The following is a 19,567-nucleotide window of genomic DNA, read 5'->3' as shown; positions in this document are numbered from 1 at the left end:
ACCCCAAAGCAGAGAATTATGTCCCAGAATGGGTAACAGAAATAGTAACATTTACATTCAGCTTCCTGTTACACCAGCTCCAGGTTGTGGGTTTCTACACAGGACTCCTCAATTGGTTGCAGAACAAACCTCCCACAATACCTCCAGGGCCAAATTTCTCTTCCTTTTGTCATCCATGGCCCAGTGCCTCCTCTCTCTGGCAGAGAAGAGGACTTCAGACTATACAGGCCCTATATATTTCTTTACCATCCCCCATATTAATAACACATATGAATGTGCAGCTCTGCAGAGTTTTCATTTCTCCTCCCGCTCAGTATTGGAGGGCAGGGCTGCTTTGAACCATGTGCCACCTGCCCCACCAGGCCAGCAATGCAAGCAACATAGCTCAAGTTCACCTTGTTCCTTGTTCCTTGGAAGAGGCACTCCCTATCAGTTATCTTCCAAACCATGGGTCTAATCAAACTGCAGACAGGCAGGGGGCATTGAAACTTCTGCCAAATTTGACAGAAGTTGCTCAAAGTTTTTTTGAAAAATCATTCATCAGACAACGCCAGAGACAGTACATGAAGGTCTGGCATTGCATGAGAAGGCAGGTGCTGGCTCAGTGCCAAGTAATTCGTATATCCTTTGGCATCCACTCAGAGCTGAGGGTGAGGTGTGATTCACAGGTGCTGTTCAAATTAAGGACAGAGTAACATAGGGATGGCAGGAGAAGACAGATGACAACCTGGGCAGAACAACGCACCTCTCTCCTGCCTTTACCATCTACAAGGAGAGGGGAGAGTAGACACATGACAGAAAGGAGCTTCTGCTATTGAGCCGTGGGTCAGTAAGGGGAAACCTTGTTACAGGCTCACCCTATGCATTCTCCAGCCATCCTTCCTGCACAAAGCCTTACGTGTATGTGTTACAACAGCAGCACGGTATGTCTGTAGAGCCTGCGTGAAAGTAACAGCGACATGCTGGGGGGAAATTCAAGAGAAAATGCATAACAGGGCTGTTGATCAGCTTCAGTACAGAGCCTCACACATTATGGAGGCTCTATGGAGGTACTTTTCTGTACCTCCAGAACCTGCGGCTGTGTTTTCCTGCACGCATTGGGGAAGCCACCAATATAATTCATATGAGGTAACCCAAGGAGCCAGGACACACAGCTTGACTGTCCCTGCAAAGCACAGGAGCACTCTTTTGCCAGAAGAGCTTTGGTTAGTTTTCAGAGCAGATTCAGAAAAGCCAGTGTCCAGTTTTCTTACTTTTGCAATGTTTCAAGAAAAAAGAAAAGAGAGAAAAAAGTAGCAAGTCGAAGGCCTTCTGCTGGGAGGTAAAACTAACATAGAAGTGACCCAGCAGTGACAGACGTAGATCCTGGCAGATTTATATTATCAACAGTGACACATAACACAATACTAAAGGAACAATTGAGTTAGATGAATAAACTTGCATTAGTATCAGCCCAAAACAAAGGCCCATGATTCTGGAAGTGGGCTAATCATCAGGAGGGTAGGAAGTAAAGGTCCCATGTCAAGCAAAATGATCCGTGGGGCTTGAAGAAGCATAATCTCAAACCTGCTGAAGTGGAAAAGTACAGTAAGAAATTATAGGGAATTAAAGGTTTCTTTCAACTTAGTTTTGTCCCAGATAAACAAATTAACCCTAAGCTCCAACTCTAAAAGCTATTTTTATCAACAACAGAGAAATATCAGTACCAGATATCTGAAATGGGGAAACTGGTGTACAGCTTCTTTTCAGAAAGCTCTCACGCTGGAAAATGTGTTTAAGAAACATATCCTTGCATACATGCATACATATATATATATAGGCATCACATAGCCCTGGGAGAAGAAAGTCTGTTAAGTGAATGTTTCAATACTGGGAAACCCTAAGAGTTACCAACGAGTGTGTACAGTATGACTTCAGTGGAAAACAGTGTTCAAAACAGTGATTTTTTGATTGAGGACATAAAAATAGGGCATTTTCTGAGAAATAAAAAAACAAAAACAGCAAAGGTACTTACAGTCAAAGGACATTATGAAAGAAAAATAATGGCAGATATGTAAGCATGTGGAAAGCAGAAAAATGCAACCTATGCCTCACAGCAAAATAATAAAGTAGCTGCTCGCTCCCCGATTCTGCAAAAGCCTGCTCTTTTGAAATCTTTTGTTGCTGCTGTATTGTTCTTCCTCCTCTTCCCGTGCTTTAAATAGCTGCCTACCTGGCAGACACTTAACTGGATAAAATCAGCTGCTGGAAACTTTGCTGGTAAAATACCAAATGCCTACGCAGGGACGGATTAAACCTGGCATCTGCACAGCGCCTTGAGAAGACTGCTCGCCGCTGCAGGGCTGCTAGCGCCCAGGCACGCGTCTGCCCGCGGAAGAGGAGCCGCTCGGGAGCATCCGCGGGTACCGGCGCCTGGAGCCGGCTACAGGCGAAGGGCGGCGGGAGCCGGGCCCCGGGCGCTGCGGCTCGCTGCCGGCTTTGGCGGAGGCCCGGCCGCCCCGCTGCACCCGCGTGGCGCCGGCACCGCCGGAGGCGCCGGGGGCCGCGGCGGCGGGGGCGGAGCGGGGCGGCGGCGGCGGCGGCGGGGGCGGGGGGGGGCGCTCCCGCCGCCGCCGCTCCCGCGCCCGCTCCGCGCCCGCTCCGCGCCCGCTGCGCGGCGGCCCGGCCTGGCAGCGGCGGCGCCCGGGACGCGGCCGGGCGCGGGACGCCGCGGGACGCCATGGGCACCCCCGCGCCGCCGCGCCGCCCGCCCGCCCGCGGCCCCCACGTAAGTCGCGGCGCGGGGGGCGCAGGCAGCGGCGCGGGGGCGGCGGGCGGCGGTGCGGTGCGGCGCGGGGCGGCGGTGCGCGGGGACCCGGCGGTGCGCGGCGGTGCGCGGCGCGGCGCGGCGCGGCTGAACGGGCGCTGCCGGCGGGCGCTGGGCGCTGCGGCAGCGTCTGCGGATTTGCGGGGCATTTGCAAGTTCTCCGGAGAAAAGCGCTTTGCGGGTGCATCCGTTCGGCTCAGCCTCTTTTCGTGGTGAACTCCACAGCGAGGTATCGGGTCCGGCGCTCTTCCCAAGGCAAACACTATGTTTCTTGCAGTTGTGGTTTCTTTGTGTATTCGGGGGCTGGAAGAGGCGGTTCTGAGCTAGCTCTGTTGGAGTCAGTACTTGAACAGTGGGAAAAATAAAAGCTCTGGGAAGAATCTTAGGATTATTATTATAATCACTCTGTATCTTTTGCTGGTGTATCGGTGGCACTGAGGAATGGGCCTTCAGTGCCAGGCGCTGTGCCAGCACAGCGGGAAGAAAGACAGAGAGCCTCGATGGATTCAGAGCCCAAACAGGATGCGGACAGTGGCTTGGAGAAGGAACATGAACGTAGGCAGAGTAACACGGGCTTTGAGTTCCAGAAGTATTTTTATATAGGTTTTCTCTGGAAGGCTTCCACTAACGGAAGTGAAGCGAAGGTAACGTTAGTGGAAAGGCAGAGGAAGGGCATATTACAGGGAGAAGGGGGAGACAAGCCTGGGAAGGCTAGGAAAATGGCAGAGGAGAGAGGGACCACAGAGCCAAGCAAGGACCTAGGTGCCCTGCTTCTCTGCCCCTCAGCCAGTGCCCCCAATGCAGGCAGTCATCCCAGTGATGCCCTTGCTCCAGCTTTTCACTTTGCCACCTGTGGAGTGGGTTTTGTGGCTGCCTGATTGTTGTTTTATACTGCCAGAGGATAGATACAGCTCTATGCACACCAAGCATGTGGAAAAGGTATTGCAGGTGTATTCTCCCAAAGCACACAGCCTCAGGCATGCGCCCACATATGCAAATACTGCTTGTCCGATTTGAATCTGAATGTCTTACCATGTCAGATGGAAACATCTCTTTTGCCTGAAGTGTTTCTTCCCACATTCCTGTCTCTTCTTGTCTCCTAGGCAGCTTGGAGCAAATATGCAGCTGCAGGTCTCCCAGAGATCTGAAAATGTTGAGAAATATCATCACCAGGGATATCTGTGTGCTGAAATGATTGGTCTAGGACTCAGGTTTAGGGTTGAAGGAAAGGAATTTTCCACCAGCACTGAAAATGTGTCAGTTGTCCTGATTTTTAGGAAAGAAAATAGTATTTGAAACAATTTTTGGCCTCTTATAGCAGTGTTTCCCCATGGTGTTCTAACTCTATGGTGCTCTAACTCCACACATAACACCACAGTGTCAGTACACCCAATGCCAAAGAATAAACTGACATGGGACGGAAGTGAAAATTCACAAAGATCACCATCCATGATAAGCAAATAAGGGCACTGGTGGAAAATCCAGAAGGTTTGCATGTCGTCTTGAGTTTAAGCATTAGTACACAAAAACTAAACAGATTTGTTGACTGGGGAGCAGTCTTCTACCAGAAGATTCCTCAGCTCTGTTCCATTGCTCCTTTGCCATTTCCTACTTAATGAATCTACCTGCAGCCAGGAGAATTTCAGCATGTAGAAGGTTGGCAGCCTATCCTAAGGATAATAATTAAGGAACTCAGATGCCCATCACCATCGCGCTGCTCAGGGAAAGGGGATTTTTACCGCTTGCATAAAATTGAGACTAGGGCAGAGTGCAGTATCCTGCATTCCTATTGTCGTCTCCATAAACATCCGTGATTTTATGTAGAATAAGCTTATCAGCTTTGAAAATACAACCTGGCTTTGAAAATACAAAATGCCCCCTTGAAAATATGTTCACATTGCACAACTTTTCTTACAATTTTATTGTAAGAGATTGAGATGGCTCATAGGTTTCTGTATGAGAAATATAACCATGAGAGCACACTAGACAGTTTAATTATTTTATAACTGCCTTTCCAAGGTATGTGAGGAGGTTTTAGAAAGCACAGGAAAGAAACAAGCCTCTGAACATCAACGACTCTCAGTAACCAAATGCAGGGCCGTGCAGGCTGGGTTTCTGGGTTTCTAACACACCCTGCCTTAGCATCCAGGCCAATCCAAAGGTGATCCTTAGCCATGTGATTTTGGGTAGCCTTGTACATCTTGGCACACAGACTGGCTCAGAAAATAGTCTCTCAGTGTCTCAGTGGTGCTCTAATTGTGGAGTCTTTCCTAGAGGGAGTCAGCACAGCCTATGGACACCCGTGCTGAAGTTAGAATACCAGTCAGCAGGGCTGTTCTTCCTGTAAAATCAGGACAAATTTTAGCAATTGTCATTTATTTTTGATTCTAGATCTTCTTTATTTAAAATGTACAGCACCAAATAAATGCTCTAATAAAATAATATGAATGTCAAATCCAGCTGAAAAGAGGCTATTCTGAACATTAAGTCAGAGTAACAGCTGACAGTTACTCAGATGATCTATGCATGACATTATTTTCAAGATAACTATCAAAAGGAAGAAAAGAACCAAATGACCAATTACAATGTGGGTTTTTTTTTTTTTTTCTTTTTTCTTTTTTTTTTTGGGGGGGGGGGAATGCGGAGGGGGTAAGTGAGATAATGTTAAACTGCACTACAGTTTCACATCCTGAATCCTAAAGCTTTGGTTTTTATCATTTACAAGGTACTGGCTTCCTTGTCTAAGTAAAGAGTGTTTACAGAAGGTTTATTGATCGCAGACTTTTTACTTACGGTGAGGATAGAACCTCTTTTAAAACTGTGAACTATCTTACAATTTTCTGTGATTTTTACTTTCTGTTTGGAGAAACAAAACCTTTTCTGGAGATTGCTAGTAGTGAAAAGAAGGACTATAGATACCACAAATAAAAATTGAGGACAGAATTAGAACAAAAACATACTTTTCTGTGACACCTGATAAGCAGAAAGCACTGCATTTCTGGCACTGAAGCTTCCTACTCATCTCTGCAAGCTTTTTCAAGTGAAAAATTTGAAATTGTCTCAGGGAAGTGTAGCTAGTTAGTAATCTAGGATTTAAGATTGCACTCAATATCACATGATTAAAGAACGCATTTGAATGGTTCAGCTAAGAAGACTTGGTTTGTTACAAGCTTTCAAGACAGAAGGATCTGTAGACTCTTAGTCTACAAAAAAGAGTTTTTTTCACTTCTCTTTCCATTTTAAACTATCTTTCAAAATTTCTTTTGTTGTCTTTGAATCTATAAAGAAACTGTATAATGTAAAGATGGTTATCTCTACAAGGGCATTTTCTTCCTCCATTGCATTTTGTTTTGTTTTAGTGCAGTTATATAGCCAAAGTAGAAGTTCACCAACGGCACATGCAAAATAATATTTTAAATTGGAAGAAAGGAGGAAATACGTATTTATTAATATTGTTTATTATTTCTGACATTAGATGTTTGCTTGATTATCAGACCTTTTATAATTATGTACTAGAATTAAGCCCTCTTAAAATTAGATATTAGAAATCCTTCATTTGTTCACTTTGCAGAGAGGACACATTATTTCCAGTATTTCTCAGCAGACAGTTACATTGGAAACACAGCTGCATACATGTGAATGATGTCTCAGGGCACCACAAGGGACAAGAAAGACATAGAAACATACACTAACTGGACAAAAAGAACAAGCAGGAACCTCTAGACCTCGTAGCAAAAAGGCAGGTGTCTAAATTCATTAGTACTGAGAAGAAGCCAGAGTTTAAAGCTTAATGCCATGAATTTAATTTCCTTTTCAACATTATAGGTCAGTCCTAACTGCAAAAATTAGGCAGTCTAATCACTGGGTGCTCACTTTTAGTTCCTCCCTTCCTTTTCTACTCACTGTTGACCTGTGGTACTTTCTGCTCCAGGACAGCAGAGCTTGTACATCTTTCTGAGGGCTTGCAAGCCTCTGCAGACCCACATGCACAGGAGCTCTTCTCTGGATAGACAGCGGAGTTCACCCCTAGAGCACCCCCACCACTGGGACAAAAATGCCAGATAGTTTTTCTGCTCGACCACTGAAAGGAAGGTTGAGAGGAGGGCGCAGGGCTAGGTGGCACAGAGTAGAACACAAGACACAAGCACAACACTACTGGAAAGTGGTAGTTTTGGTATCTCCTGTCCTTAAAACCATGATAATGAGACAGATGTGACCTAGGTTTAGCTCCTGCTGAAAGGTAGACAGACGACTGGGCTCAGTCCTGCAAACTTATCACTTTAAAAAGATGTAAACAGTAAGACTTCTCACTTGGTGTGGTAATAAATGGCTGAAGTTACTAGAACCGAGCAAGTTTATATGGAAGAAACTGGTTTTGTTTTCTGGTCTTTTACATTTGAGAGCTCTTTGCATCCAGATAACTTGGCTATTTCTTCTGCAATGTTTTCCTCAGCCAAAGTGAGATGACAAAAAAAAGCTCTCCCATGAGAAGCTAATGTCAGAACTGGGATCTGGTTCTTGACAAACTCAGCCATGGCTCTTCACAGACATCTTGCAATCAAGCTGATTCTCAAGTTCTCACTAACTTCTGTCTAAATATTCAGGACATACACCAGCTCCATTCATTCGTGTTTGGATACATCTAAGGTAGTTTTTAGTAAGACATCTTGTCTCACTCATTTACTGAGTGAGGGGTCTTGATACACCTCACAGGCTTCAGCATGGACTGCATAGTGCTGTCCTAGGTAAAAATTCATCCGCATCCTAGCTAGACTGCTCTCAGAGCTCCAAAGCAAGCAGTTTGCTGCCAGCTTGGGTATGTTGAACTGGACCGTACTCTCTCATGGATGTTTGATCTGTGGCAATGAACACGAATCGGTAGTAAATGTTTATTGTAGCAGAAATGAACAAGATTAAGCTTCACTCAGGTATTGTAGGAAAAGCGGTATCAATACCATACCCTTAAGAGCTTGTATCTAAGTAAAGAAAACAGGCCCTTATTGAAGGATGGAACAGATCACACAAGCAGAGCAAATCACATGATGGCAGTAAAAAGCAAGTCACTTCCACTATTTTATTTTTAGAGAGAGAGTGGAAAAAAGTTTCTCATGTCTTATAGCTGAAATAAAGATAAATGCTTAAGTCTTTAGATAATGAAAGGGGCGATAAAAATCACACCGAGATTACCAACACTCTTTTCATAGCCTTGTATGGGTTTTAGATGGAAGTTACCTCTACACCTCCAATCAAGGAGTCCCCAGTAATAGAGGTTGTCTGTGATACTGTCTATGTAGCAGATCCTGGAATCCTAGCTAGTTACTAGAGCTTGCTCAGATTTGAAATGATACATGTAAATACGAATTATATCATAAGATACAAAGTGGCAGCATATCTCATCTTACTAGACAGAAAGAGATAAGCTGTTAATGTATTGCAAAATACTGGCAGCTCTAAAGGAGCTAATCTGTAGTTACTTTGAGAAGAACCAGAGCTCCTCTTGGTACCTGGGTTTTTGATACATCTAGTTTTAACTCCCTGAGACAGGGAATAAATTTTCAGATGGTTTTGGATTTCCTGTCTCTTGGCCCAGAGTTCTATGCCTAATTTTCTTACCTTCATCCAGGTACTTTTCTTGTGCTAGCATAAGACACTGAGCAAAGATGTGAGAGATCTATGCTGAGATGAAGAAGGAATATAACCCCAGAGATCTTTTTGCACAGCATAAATGACTTTGTCTTATCTTTTGTCTCTTCTCTTTTTCTGAAGCATTGTGCATACGCTGCAAGTTCAAAGCATCATACTGGCCTTACTAATCTGCTGGTATGGTTATATATAGTTACTATTAAATGCTCACCTGGCAGTTTTAACTGGGGAGAACAAAACAGAAAAATGCAGGAATGTGATCAGTTGTTACTCTTTCCTTACAAGTGTGTACTTGTGCTGATATTCTCCTTATATCCTGTAGTATGTGTTACTCAACGGCAGCTGAGCATTGTGGCCACAATCTGCAAAAGTGATTGCTTCAGCTATGTCAGAAGGATCTGCTCTTCTGGACGTGCTATGCCCCTTACTTTTGAGATTCAAGTTGCTTTCACATGCTTTCGGCTGGACAGTGTAAAATGGACTTGGACAACCACTTCTGGTCACTTTTGAAAATCTTAGACTAGATTTTCACTTCCTTAGAACTTGATGTAACTCTTGATGTGACTCTTAATTTGCACGTATTTTACCTAAGTCATAATTGAAACTCCACCTGCTGTAGATGCTGGTTGGAAGAGGTGTACTCCCTGCTTTCAGAAGGAAGGAAACAGGTAACAATGTGCTTAACCCTACTGCAGAAGAGCACACTGGTACTAGCTCTTTGCCAAAAAATTAATCATAAACTATCCCTCTCCTGAACAGTTATGCACCGACAGGTCCCATGGCTCAAGTCCAGACCACAGTCTAGCACCTGTCATCTCATTCAGGATGGCTGCCAAGAGGGGATGATCTTTAGGCCAGCTGCAAAATGAAACAGACGATCTTGGTCTTTCTGTTAAAATCCTAAGCGGCTTGATCTCTGTAGAAAGAAGCAAGGCCTGCATTTCCAACACTTTGTGCACGAATGTCCTTTTACTTCCTCCAGGTCTACCACAATTACCACAGCTCTGCACAGCTTTAAGAGATGCCCCATTACAGCCTCAGGGCTTGACAAGGGCAGGGGTCTGTAGTGTCACTACAGATTTGGGGGAGCAAAGAGTAAAGTTAACGGGGACAAGCAGGTTGATGAGCCTCCTGGCTCATCTTTCTGGAGAGGCTGGAGGCAGAACTCAGTCACAGGAGAAGTTTCACTGTATGTACAATGTTGTGAGGTCAGTGGAGGAGAAATAACCATATGGAAGAAAGTTTTCTTCCCATGCAGCTTGTGCTGCAAGACACTGAGACACCATCACAGCATTCATGCAGAAAACACATCAAAGAGATGTACTGATGCAGTAGTAAGAATAATTAACTCTCAGTGTGGCTACTTCAAGCTGTGTAAGTAGCTGCATATCTCAGAATTTATAGATAAATGGACGCATATACATACAGATATAGATATCTATATTTATATTCATATATAGACATACATACATTCATGCTTGAATTTGATTCAGGCCCTTGCTCCTTATTTTGTGTCAGTGAAGCCAGCTGACACTGATGAACTTAACATAACCCAAAAGCATTTACAGAAGGCAATCCACACTAATTTATACTGACATTTCCAAAATGCCCAGAGGCTTTTAAGCAATGTGCAAGATGTCCAAAAAATCCGGTCACAATGAAAACAACTTAAATGTGTCAGAAATTGAAGCCAAGGTGTCTTCCACTTCCTGTTACTAATTGCGGTCAGCATTTCGTGTTAAAGTCCTCGGTGATTTTAGGAGTGTGTGTGCTGTAATATTGCCAAGACACTGAGGCTTCGCGGTGGCTCCTGGGGCCGCAGCTGGCTGAGGACTTTGTGAGTGTCACTAAAAGACGTTCTTCCTGTCTTTCAGGGGAAACAGTTGACTCAGAAATTGAAATGTTCCTGAGGTCAAGTCCTGCAGTCCATTTTTATTTTTAAACATTTCCAGAACTCCCAGTTACGCACTTGTTCTTCCGAGCCGTTCCAAAGAAACGCTCACCACTGCTAGGAAAGGGCGGCTAAGGACAGGAACCCGGCCCCAGGGGCGGATTTAAGGCTAACCTTCTCGAGAAGCGCAGAGTGAGGAACGAGGGGCTGCGGGACGCTCCGGACGGCGGGCGGAGGAGCGAGGAGGAGCTCGGCGCTGCGCTCCGGGCGGCGGGGGGCGGGGCCTAGGCGCGGGGGGCGGGGCCTAGGCGCGGGGGGCGGGGCCTAGGCGCGGGGGGCGGGGCCTCGGCGCGGAGGAGTGGGCGGGGCCTCGGCGCGCCATCGTCGTGCAGCTCCAAGCGCCGCCACCGGGGTCCCGGCGCGGCGCGGACTGAGGTTGAGGGCGAGCGCGGCGGCGGCGGCGCAGCGCCGTCGACAGCGACCGGGTGCGGACGGGAAGCGACGGGGCGGCGGCGGGAGAGCGGGGGGCGGCGGACGGCAGCGGGGGGAAGCTATTGCCGCGCTGTATAACGGTCCGGAAAGGGGGGGGCCACGCCCCCGGAGCTGCAGTCGTCAGGGGGAGGGGAGCAGCTTCGGCGCATGCGCGGCGGCGCGCGCGAGCGTGGCGCTGCCGCGGGGAAGGGAGCCGTACCTGCGGCGGGGCGGGGCGGGGCGGGCTCTGCGCGTGCGCGGTGCGGCCGCCGGGCCGTGGCGGGGGGGGGGGGGGCGGTGCTGCGCGGGTGTGCGCGCGCCGCGTGCGGGGGGGGGGGGGCGGCGGGCGTGCGCACGTGCGCGCGCGCGCGCGCGGGGGCGGTGAGGAGAGGGCGTGCCGGGGATGCGCGCGCGTGCGTGCGGGGGCGGCGGGTGCTGGGCGCGCGCGCGCGTGTGCGTGCCGGGGCGTGGGGCGGTGCGTGTGCGGGGAGTGCGCGCGCGTGTCTGCGGGAGCGGGGGGTGCACACGCGCGCTCGTGCTGAGGACGGGGCCTGCAGGGGGCACGCGTGTGCGCGTGTGGGCTCGTGTGTCGGGGAGCGGGCGTGCAGCGCGCTGGTAGTGTCTTTTTACCGGGCGTTTTGCTGGGGCAAACCTTCAGGATTTTCATTAAAAATCGAGTTTTCTTAGTAGTACGAATGCCGTGTCTGCAGCACGGCCTGTGTGTCGCTCCTTAGTTACAGCTTTTTGCCATTAATGTGCTGCAGGTTTTTAACACAAGTAGTAAATATAATTCTGTTCTGGTGCTTCCTGAAACCTAACATCAGCTGAAGTTGAAACCCACTTTAAATAGGATGAATTGCTGTTGATTCTAGTCAGATTTTGCTTTTTCTCCACATCTGCCCCCAGTATTGTTCTAAAGCCGTCAGTAGCGGCTGTAATTAAGTGTGGTCTGTGTTGCTATGAAGATGGGTGATCAGTCCATTCAGTTTCCACCTGATGAGTGAGTACTGTGAGCGGTAAGATTTTTTGGCAAACTTACTGTTTTAGGGAGATTATATTTTCTGGATTTGAATTAGATGTTTCTAAAATCTTAGGCCCTCCTTGAGGATTGAAGAGTACAGAAAACCATTCTTTTTGTCAAAATCTTGTTTTGCAAAAATGAAAAGATAACAGCTTTGTCAGAGGGGAAATGATGGTTCTGGCTGAGACAGGTGACTTGGAATAAGGAGACTTGGGGTATGCTCACCCCGTCATTTCATTATTCTGTGCCATTTTACCTTGGCTTCTCAGTCTCTATCGTATAGAATATGTATGTAGCATTGAACAAGTAGAGGAGTCTTGTATGAGGATTGCTTCTAATTATAGTCACATTCATGCAGCTTCTGACACAGATGTCAGAAGCTGCCTTCACACCTTGAACGTTATTTTGACTATGAACTGGTTTTATGTATACATTGACAGGGTTTCCCTGCTCAGAAGCATCTCCAAAACAAAGCTGGCTTGAAAAAGAGGGATTTGGATCTATTTGCTTCTAGCTAATGTATTTTAAGGTTTGGCTCAGCACTATAAGTATATAGTAACATGTTCTCTGACCCAGATTGCAGTGCATCTCAGATCCTGGAAGAATTCTTTTTTACAGCTTCAGCCTGAGGCACTGAAATTCTAATATACCTTTAAAATATTTTAAGCGTGTTAGGTAAAATGAGGAAATAAAAGTGTAAAACCATAATTAATTACCATATGTTTTTGAAGTAAAGTAAAAGTGAAATGAAGTAAACACTCTGTGTTTTGCAAAACCCTAACCAGGTGCAAAAGAAGACTAAAAATGTTTCTTACAAACTTGGGATAGATTCGTTGTGGCACTGAAATACCATAGTGAAGATTATGCGAAAACACTTGTTTGTTTTGTGTGATAAAATACAAACTAATATATATTAACAATAGGGAAGTCTTTGAAAAGCTGCTGAGTTTTGTAAGTTTGCATGTAAGTGTTTGTCCCTGTAAATACTAACTAGATGTAGGTTGTTGGAAGAGCACGGTATCACAATAGCCTTTCTTTCGAAGCTTTACTGAAAAATGCGAACTTTCTTTTTACTTGCTATTTGTGAAATGGACTTTGAAGAATACATAGAAAAATACCGTTGAAGTAACAGAAAAACAACTAAGGGAGAACTATTTTGATGTCAGAATTACTCTTAAATTCTAAGAAAGCTGAAAAGCTTTTTCTTTGCATTATTTCTGTAGTGCATTGCATACTACACCAGACTCTCATCTAACTTTGTGTCTTCTCCAAAACAATAAAACTTGAGCCATCTGTTAGCTAAAACACCGCTGAAGATATCTCTCTTTTCCCCACAACAAACATCCATTGCTGAGAAAATTGTGAAAGTGTAAAAAAAAGAAAAAAAAAAAACAAAATTAAACAGGGTGTAAAGGAACGTGAGATTGGACAGTTGACATTATAATGGAATGGTATACACATAAGACTACTATATATCAGCATTTTACAGTAGTAGAGAAGAGTGGGAATTAAGCCTCTTGCTAATTTAACCTCCCATTTCAGGTGAGGAATTAAAATACGGTTTAGTGATTCAAGAGTTAAACATGATTCACAGCTCTTTTATTTAAATGAAGAAGTAGGTATAGCATAGATCAGAGGGCTTTTATTATATTAATAGTTTGTATTTCATATCCTTTACTGCAGTTGCTGAAAGGAAGAAAATGGTAGGATTTCTGGCTGTTGTAGGTAACAGATGAATTTGTTTTTTAACATAGCAAATATGTAAGATGAAAAATGATGGTAATAGCAAACCAAACGAGCCACCTGTCCTTATATCAGGTGAAGGAAATTCTTTTTTGGGTGCTCAGTTATAAAGAAAGGTTAACTCGTTATTCCTCTCCTCAAAACTAGGCTAAAGTCAGGATTTTAACTTTTTTAATTGTGAGAATGAGATTGATTCTTGACAAATAGTATAGCCTGTACAGCCATAGTCCTCATGTTTCACATTCAGGACTTGAGATACTGAAAATCAATTTAAATCACATTTTAACTTTTTTTTTTTTTTTTTTTTTTTACTTAGAAATCTTATATTTAAAATATCGAACAAACTTTTTTATAAGAAGGAGAGTGATTTTAAATCTTTTTTGTTGTTGTTATTATCCAGGCATAGGGGTTTTTGTTACCTTTAATAAAATTAAAAGGAAGCTGAATCTACTGCCAAGCAAACTATGTAGCTTCTACAAGCAGGAGTTTATATCCTTTTACCACTGACAGTGGTAGAAGACAGCTTGTATTGTGAAGGCTGCTTGGTTCTTTTTTCACTTTTGCTGCTTACTTCATGCTTAAATGTAAGGCACTTTCAATATGTAGTTCTCAAAATCCTCAGCTTTTTAAATGTAGGAATAGTTTGCTTTTGTGCCCTTGAAATTTAGCGGGTGAAATCTAATTCTTAGGATAGAATTATTTCTTGGGAATCTAAAAGTGGAGCTTAACCATGCTGCCTCTCAGCATAATGCCAGATTATGAGTTAGATTATGATTCTTTCTGGCTTCTAGTTGGGAGTGGGAACACTCCCCTTGTGACATTAAAAGCATCTCAAAGCCTTGGGTTTCAGATGCTTTTACTACACACCAGTCATCAGCCTGTGAAGTGCCAGCATGGTAGCACTTCAGAAATACAATACAACAGAAAATGTGCTTTACGAATTCAGTTCTGTGTGGATCCTGGCGTATTGGCTGCCATTCGTGTGTCCAGCTTTGCTTGTTGCACCAACCGCGTGCAGAAGCAGAGACGCAGAGATTCCAGCGATGGGGGAGATGGCTAACGGAGATCAAAAGCTTGGTCGGTAACGCTTAATAAATCATTCACAGAATGATGCATACAGAGGGAAGCTGCCTTTCTGGAAAGGCACAGGAACACGCTGTTGGCGTGCTGCATAGCAGCTGCTCGGGAAGAGCTTCCTGAGTTACCAAACCAATGGAGAGGGCAGTGATGTTGTATTTCAGATGGGGGGGAAGAGGGAGATGTCTCAGTGGGGTTCTCTGAAAAATGTCAAGGTCTGTTTTCTTGCCTTAAAACTGGAATGAAATTCTGACTTAGTGTTAGATTTTAAACCCAAAGGATGATACTTGCTTAAAATCCAGTTATTTGCAAAAGGAAAACCATAAAAAGCTTCAAATAGCATTTTGTTACCTCTGGTGGCAACCTGACTGTTCTCATATGGGCGGCGGGGGTGGAAATTTGAGTTACTTGGGGGGAGTTGTTGCTATACACTTTTTTTTTTTTTTTTTTTTTTTGGACTAAGTTGTTCCTTAAACATCTTGTTATTGTATTTGTTAATTGTCAGAGTGCTTTTTTTAAGACTGCAAATTGCATGATTATTATTATCGTCCTTATTATCTACTTGTCTCCAAAAGTTGTTGTCCTACTGTAACTTAATGTATTATTTAATGTCTTGATGTGCTTTGGTCTGCAAAAGAGTATAGAAGCGATTAGAAATCAATATATAACTCCTCTATGTATTTTACCTCACCAGTGTTTAGCAGATGCACAAACTGATGCAAAACCTGGAGAAGTCTTCTAGTTCCCTTGTGATAAAAGATAGTGATTGCAAATGAAGATCCCATTTTGCTAGAAGTAGGCTTGCCAGTAGCAAGAAACTGACGGCTGTCTCAATATTGTACTAGTGTGATTTTGTTGGATAATACAAGTGTTTGTGAGCTGCTAGGATTGAAGTGTCTCAGTAAGCAAGAGTTTTGTTTGCTAAGAAGCAGGAGAAATCTGCTACACTTTTTTTTCATTGTAGAAGGAGATACTTGAATAACATCTCTCAGTAAGTCATGAAGCTCAATAGCCTGTTAGTTCTTGAAGAATATGCCTATCTGATACTGCCATTTATAATTTGGAAGGAAACAATTTTTAAAAGTTTTAATGTGTGCAGATATTAGACATTCACTGTGCCCTCCTTCAGTGACATAGGACAAACTGAAGTTCACGGTTATGGTGAGAAGCAAATAGATCTTTGCAATATTTGTCTGGGACATCCAATTGAAATTGAAAGTTTTGTCAAGTTGCAAATAAATTACCTAGAGAAATTAGTATCCTAGAAGATAATATCCAGGACCTCCTTCCACAGGCCTTCTGGATTAAGGAGGTGCTTCCCACAGCACTTTGTACTAGTATTCTAGGTCCCCCGGTGAGCAAACAGTTAAACAGGCATAAACGTGATTCCTGAAATGAGGCAGAAATGTAAGGGTACTACCTGAACTCCAGCCTGATTTGTCAGGATCTTGACAAACTTGATACCTTTGTATTGGGACCTCGTTAGGTATAGGTAAGAATGATTTCATAGTAGTGTGAGTGTTAAAATCACGTTAAGTGCAGTTTTGTCTAGTCAGCTGCAGATAAGGGGGGAGATCAGAATCGAAGTGATAGTTTAAAGTTCACTTTCATGCTGCCTCTCACTTGCATACTGTTTGTAGACCGTTTTTAAAGAAATAGAGATGCGATTTCAAAAACTGCTTTATTTCATATTTACAGAAATGTCAATGGATATATCTCTTAAGAATTTGTTCTGTTTAATGATTTTGGAATAGGAGTGAGGTCTTTTTTGTATTTTCTTTTCCACTTACTAAGGCAGCAATAATTTTCTACTTATCTAGAGTTTCTGTCTGAGCACTGTTTACTGTTTAAGTACTGTTGAAATTCATAATTTTAAATCTTTCTATAGAAAGAAATTTCTATAGAATATTTAAATTTTGTTTTTAGAAATGGAGCAAAATTAAAAGCTTAGCTTAAAAATCTATCCTTTTCTTCTAAAATCTTTTAATAGTAGTTATGATGGGGTACCAGTTATCAATGGACAAGGTAGTACGAGTCTGTGCTGCAGTTGTATATGCTGTCCATTAAGTGTGCCATTTAATTGTTGTGAAGATTATTAGTAATGCTTTCTTTCTATTTTTCAGGAACTCTATTTCAAGAATATTTCAAAACAGAAACAAAAGGAAGTCATGGAGAAAAATGGAAACAACCACAAACTTCGCGTTTGTGTTGCTACTTGCAATAGGGCTGATTATTCAAAATTAGCTCCCATTATGTTTGGTATTAAGGCAGAACCACAGTTCTTTGAGCTTGATGTTGTAGTGCTTGGTTCCCATCTGATTGATGATTATGGGTAAGATGGATTTTTGTATCTCTGCCATTCTGTTTCTGGTATGTTAATGAAAACATCAGGAATGTACATAAAAGAATTCTTGTCATCATAAATGTACATAACTAAATTTTACACATTTTTCAGAATTTTTTTAATATCATTTTGGAGCTCCTTGTGAGATTTTGTGTTACTCTTTCAAACCAGTCTTGGAATATTACCAAATTTCATAAAGCTTTATGTGAATGTTGTAACTGAGATCTTTGAGAACACCCAAGATTATGTGAAGTGAGAGACTCAATTCATTCAGATTTCCCTAAGAATCTGATGAGAATCAAATGAAGATGGATTACATTTTTGAATCTTCATACATACCTACAGTTATTCTGAGTTGAAGCTCTTCTGCTTTGCACAAACAGTTACTGGAGAAATTCCATATCCAAGGACAATACTGTCAGTTCTGACATTCAGGATGAGATGAGGGGCTTTGCTCTTCTTGACAATACAAATAACTAACAGGCATGTTAGATATGGTTCAGCAGGAGATATTAGGGTCCTCTTCAGAATACCCTATAAATAAATAATCAGAGCAATTGCCTGCAGTGTTGGACTGTTTTGGTCCAACTCCCTGTTGCAAAGGAAGGATTGTAACTTGAATCTCTCATATCCTGAATATTTTCATATTTGCTGGGGAAAAGACAGAAGATAAAGGAACAGCATGCACATCCTGACTGAAGGCAGTGGGATTTAAAGACACCTTTTTGCAGCCTATGAATAAATATGTATTACCTGTCAAAAAAGGAAGATGAAAAAAAACTGACATGACTTAATAGTAAGGTAAGGAGATTGTTAGATATAAGAGTATGTCCTTCAAAGTTGTGTTCAAACAAGAAAATTAGGAGTATAAATTCTAACAGACTAACCACAATAACACAAGCCGATGAACTACTTGAAAAAGGCATAATCACAAAAAGCGAATCAAGCAAATCCTTCTTCAAACATACCAGAAGCAGGAAAACTATCAAAAGATTTGTAGAGGCAGTAGAGGAATGAACTAGATGATTTGTGTTGTAGAGCTAGTATACAAGTAACACTCAGAGGCGATAAAACCATCACTAAATTTTTTGAATCTGTGTTCAGTGAAGCCTAGGTTCTTTGCTGGAACCTAAAGCATCCATCTCAAATTTTCAGAGGAGGAAGTTATAAAGGAATTAGATATGCATCTGGATTACCCATGGAAGAGTTCTATTTCTGTTCTTAAAAAATGATCCAGGAGTCATCTGGGGAACTGCCTTAGCCCAGTTATCCCTTTTAGGAGAACTGGAGAAAAAATGTTGTATTTATGTACATGTATGTGACACATCTGCTGGACAAATGTATTTATCCATGTGTCCACCAAAGCTGCTATACTGGTGATGAGTCACATAACTTTCCTGAAAGGAAATCATGCCATGTCTATTTTTTAAAAGACTCTAGAAACTCATGGATGAATGAGTGTGATTTCTGTGGGTTTCCGGAGCACATTCAGCAAGCATATTCCTTTTTAAAGGTTTCTAGAAAAAGTTAATGGACACGGTATAGGAGTGAAGGTCTTCATATGGATGAGTATGTTCTGTCAAAATCTTTTAACAACTATTTTTCTCAATAGAGGAGGGTTACCAGTGGGATTGTGGGAATCCTTCTTGGCACCTGCAACACTCAGTGTGTTTGTGAATGTGCTGGGAAAGGGAGAGAACAGTAAGGCAACAGGGTTTGATGCTTATGCTGAGCTGTTCAAGGTTGTAGAAATGAAGGCTAGTTAGGAGGAGTTACAGAAGGTCTCAACAGAAGAACTAACTGATTGAATAGCAAGTAAAGTTCAGGGCAAATAAATGGAAAATGTTCTGTGCAAATGAGGAGAAGAAACAATCTAAACTTTCTTTATGCAGTGAAGCGTGCTGATTCACTGTTAAGTGTTCAGGAACTGTATTGTGGACATCTAATTGACAGAACTTTGAAAACCTCAAGGTAATGATAAGCAACAGTCCAAAGGTGACTCAAAAGACCAAGAATTATGAAGAAAGGAAAAATGAAAAACATCATTAGGTCACTGTAGCCATCCACCACTGATGGCATCTCCATCTCCAAAATATGGTATATCCACATCTTGAATTCTAGGCATGGTTCTTGTTTGTCTGACACTCTCCTTTAGCTCTGTGCTCCTAGATACTGAAACCAGAAAAGGTACAGAAAGAGACAACAATGATGGTCAGAGCTGTGGAATTGCATTTGAACAAGAAGCTACTAAATACATCATGGCTGTTCAGCCTAGAGTGTAGAAATAAAAAGAGGTCTGTAGAATCTTCACAGGCTTATAGAAAACAAATAGGAAATAACAGCTCACTGTCTCTTCTAATTCATGGATGGGAGACATCAAATGACACTGGAACATGACAGAATCGAAGCAGAAGATGGTTCTTCACACAACATGCAATTAAGCTATTGAATTCTTTGTCATAGGTAATTGTAAATGGTGAATATTTAACAAATTTAGAAGTGGCTGATAAATCCCTTCAGGAATATTTTTATGTACAAAGTCTGCGTATCCCACTTGCATTAGGAAAATAC

General features: G+C 43.0%; 1 protein-coding gene across 6 annotated transcripts in view; it reads left to right on the top strand.

Annotated features, from left to right (window-relative positions):
- Positions 1-3,017: 3,017 nt before the first annotated feature.
- The window catches only part of GNE (glucosamine (UDP-N-acetyl)-2-epimerase/N-acetylmannosamine kinase), a 32,917-nt gene continuing 16,367 nt past the window's right edge, over positions 3,018-19,567 (top strand). Inside the window, exons 1-2 of one of the 6 annotated variants that reach the window (XM_062599665.1) lie at positions 3,018-3,035; positions 16,776-16,984. In XM_062599665.1, the coding sequence (XP_062455649.1) occupies positions 16,821-16,984 (164 nt within the window). In that variant the 5' untranslated portion in view covers positions 3,018-3,035; positions 16,776-16,820. The other 5 variants (XM_062599663.1, XM_062599664.1, XM_062599662.1 and 2 more) reach the window with 5 other exon arrangements.

The sequence above is a fragment of the Rhea pennata genome, chromosome Z (genome assembly GCF_028389875.1).
Source record: "Rhea pennata isolate bPtePen1 chromosome Z, bPtePen1.pri, whole genome shotgun sequence".
NCBI classification, from domain to species: Eukaryota; Metazoa; Chordata; class Aves; order Rheiformes; family Rheidae; genus Rhea; species Rhea pennata.
Note: the sequence above shows the minus strand (reverse complement) of the source record. Positions and strands in the feature narration are given on the sequence as shown.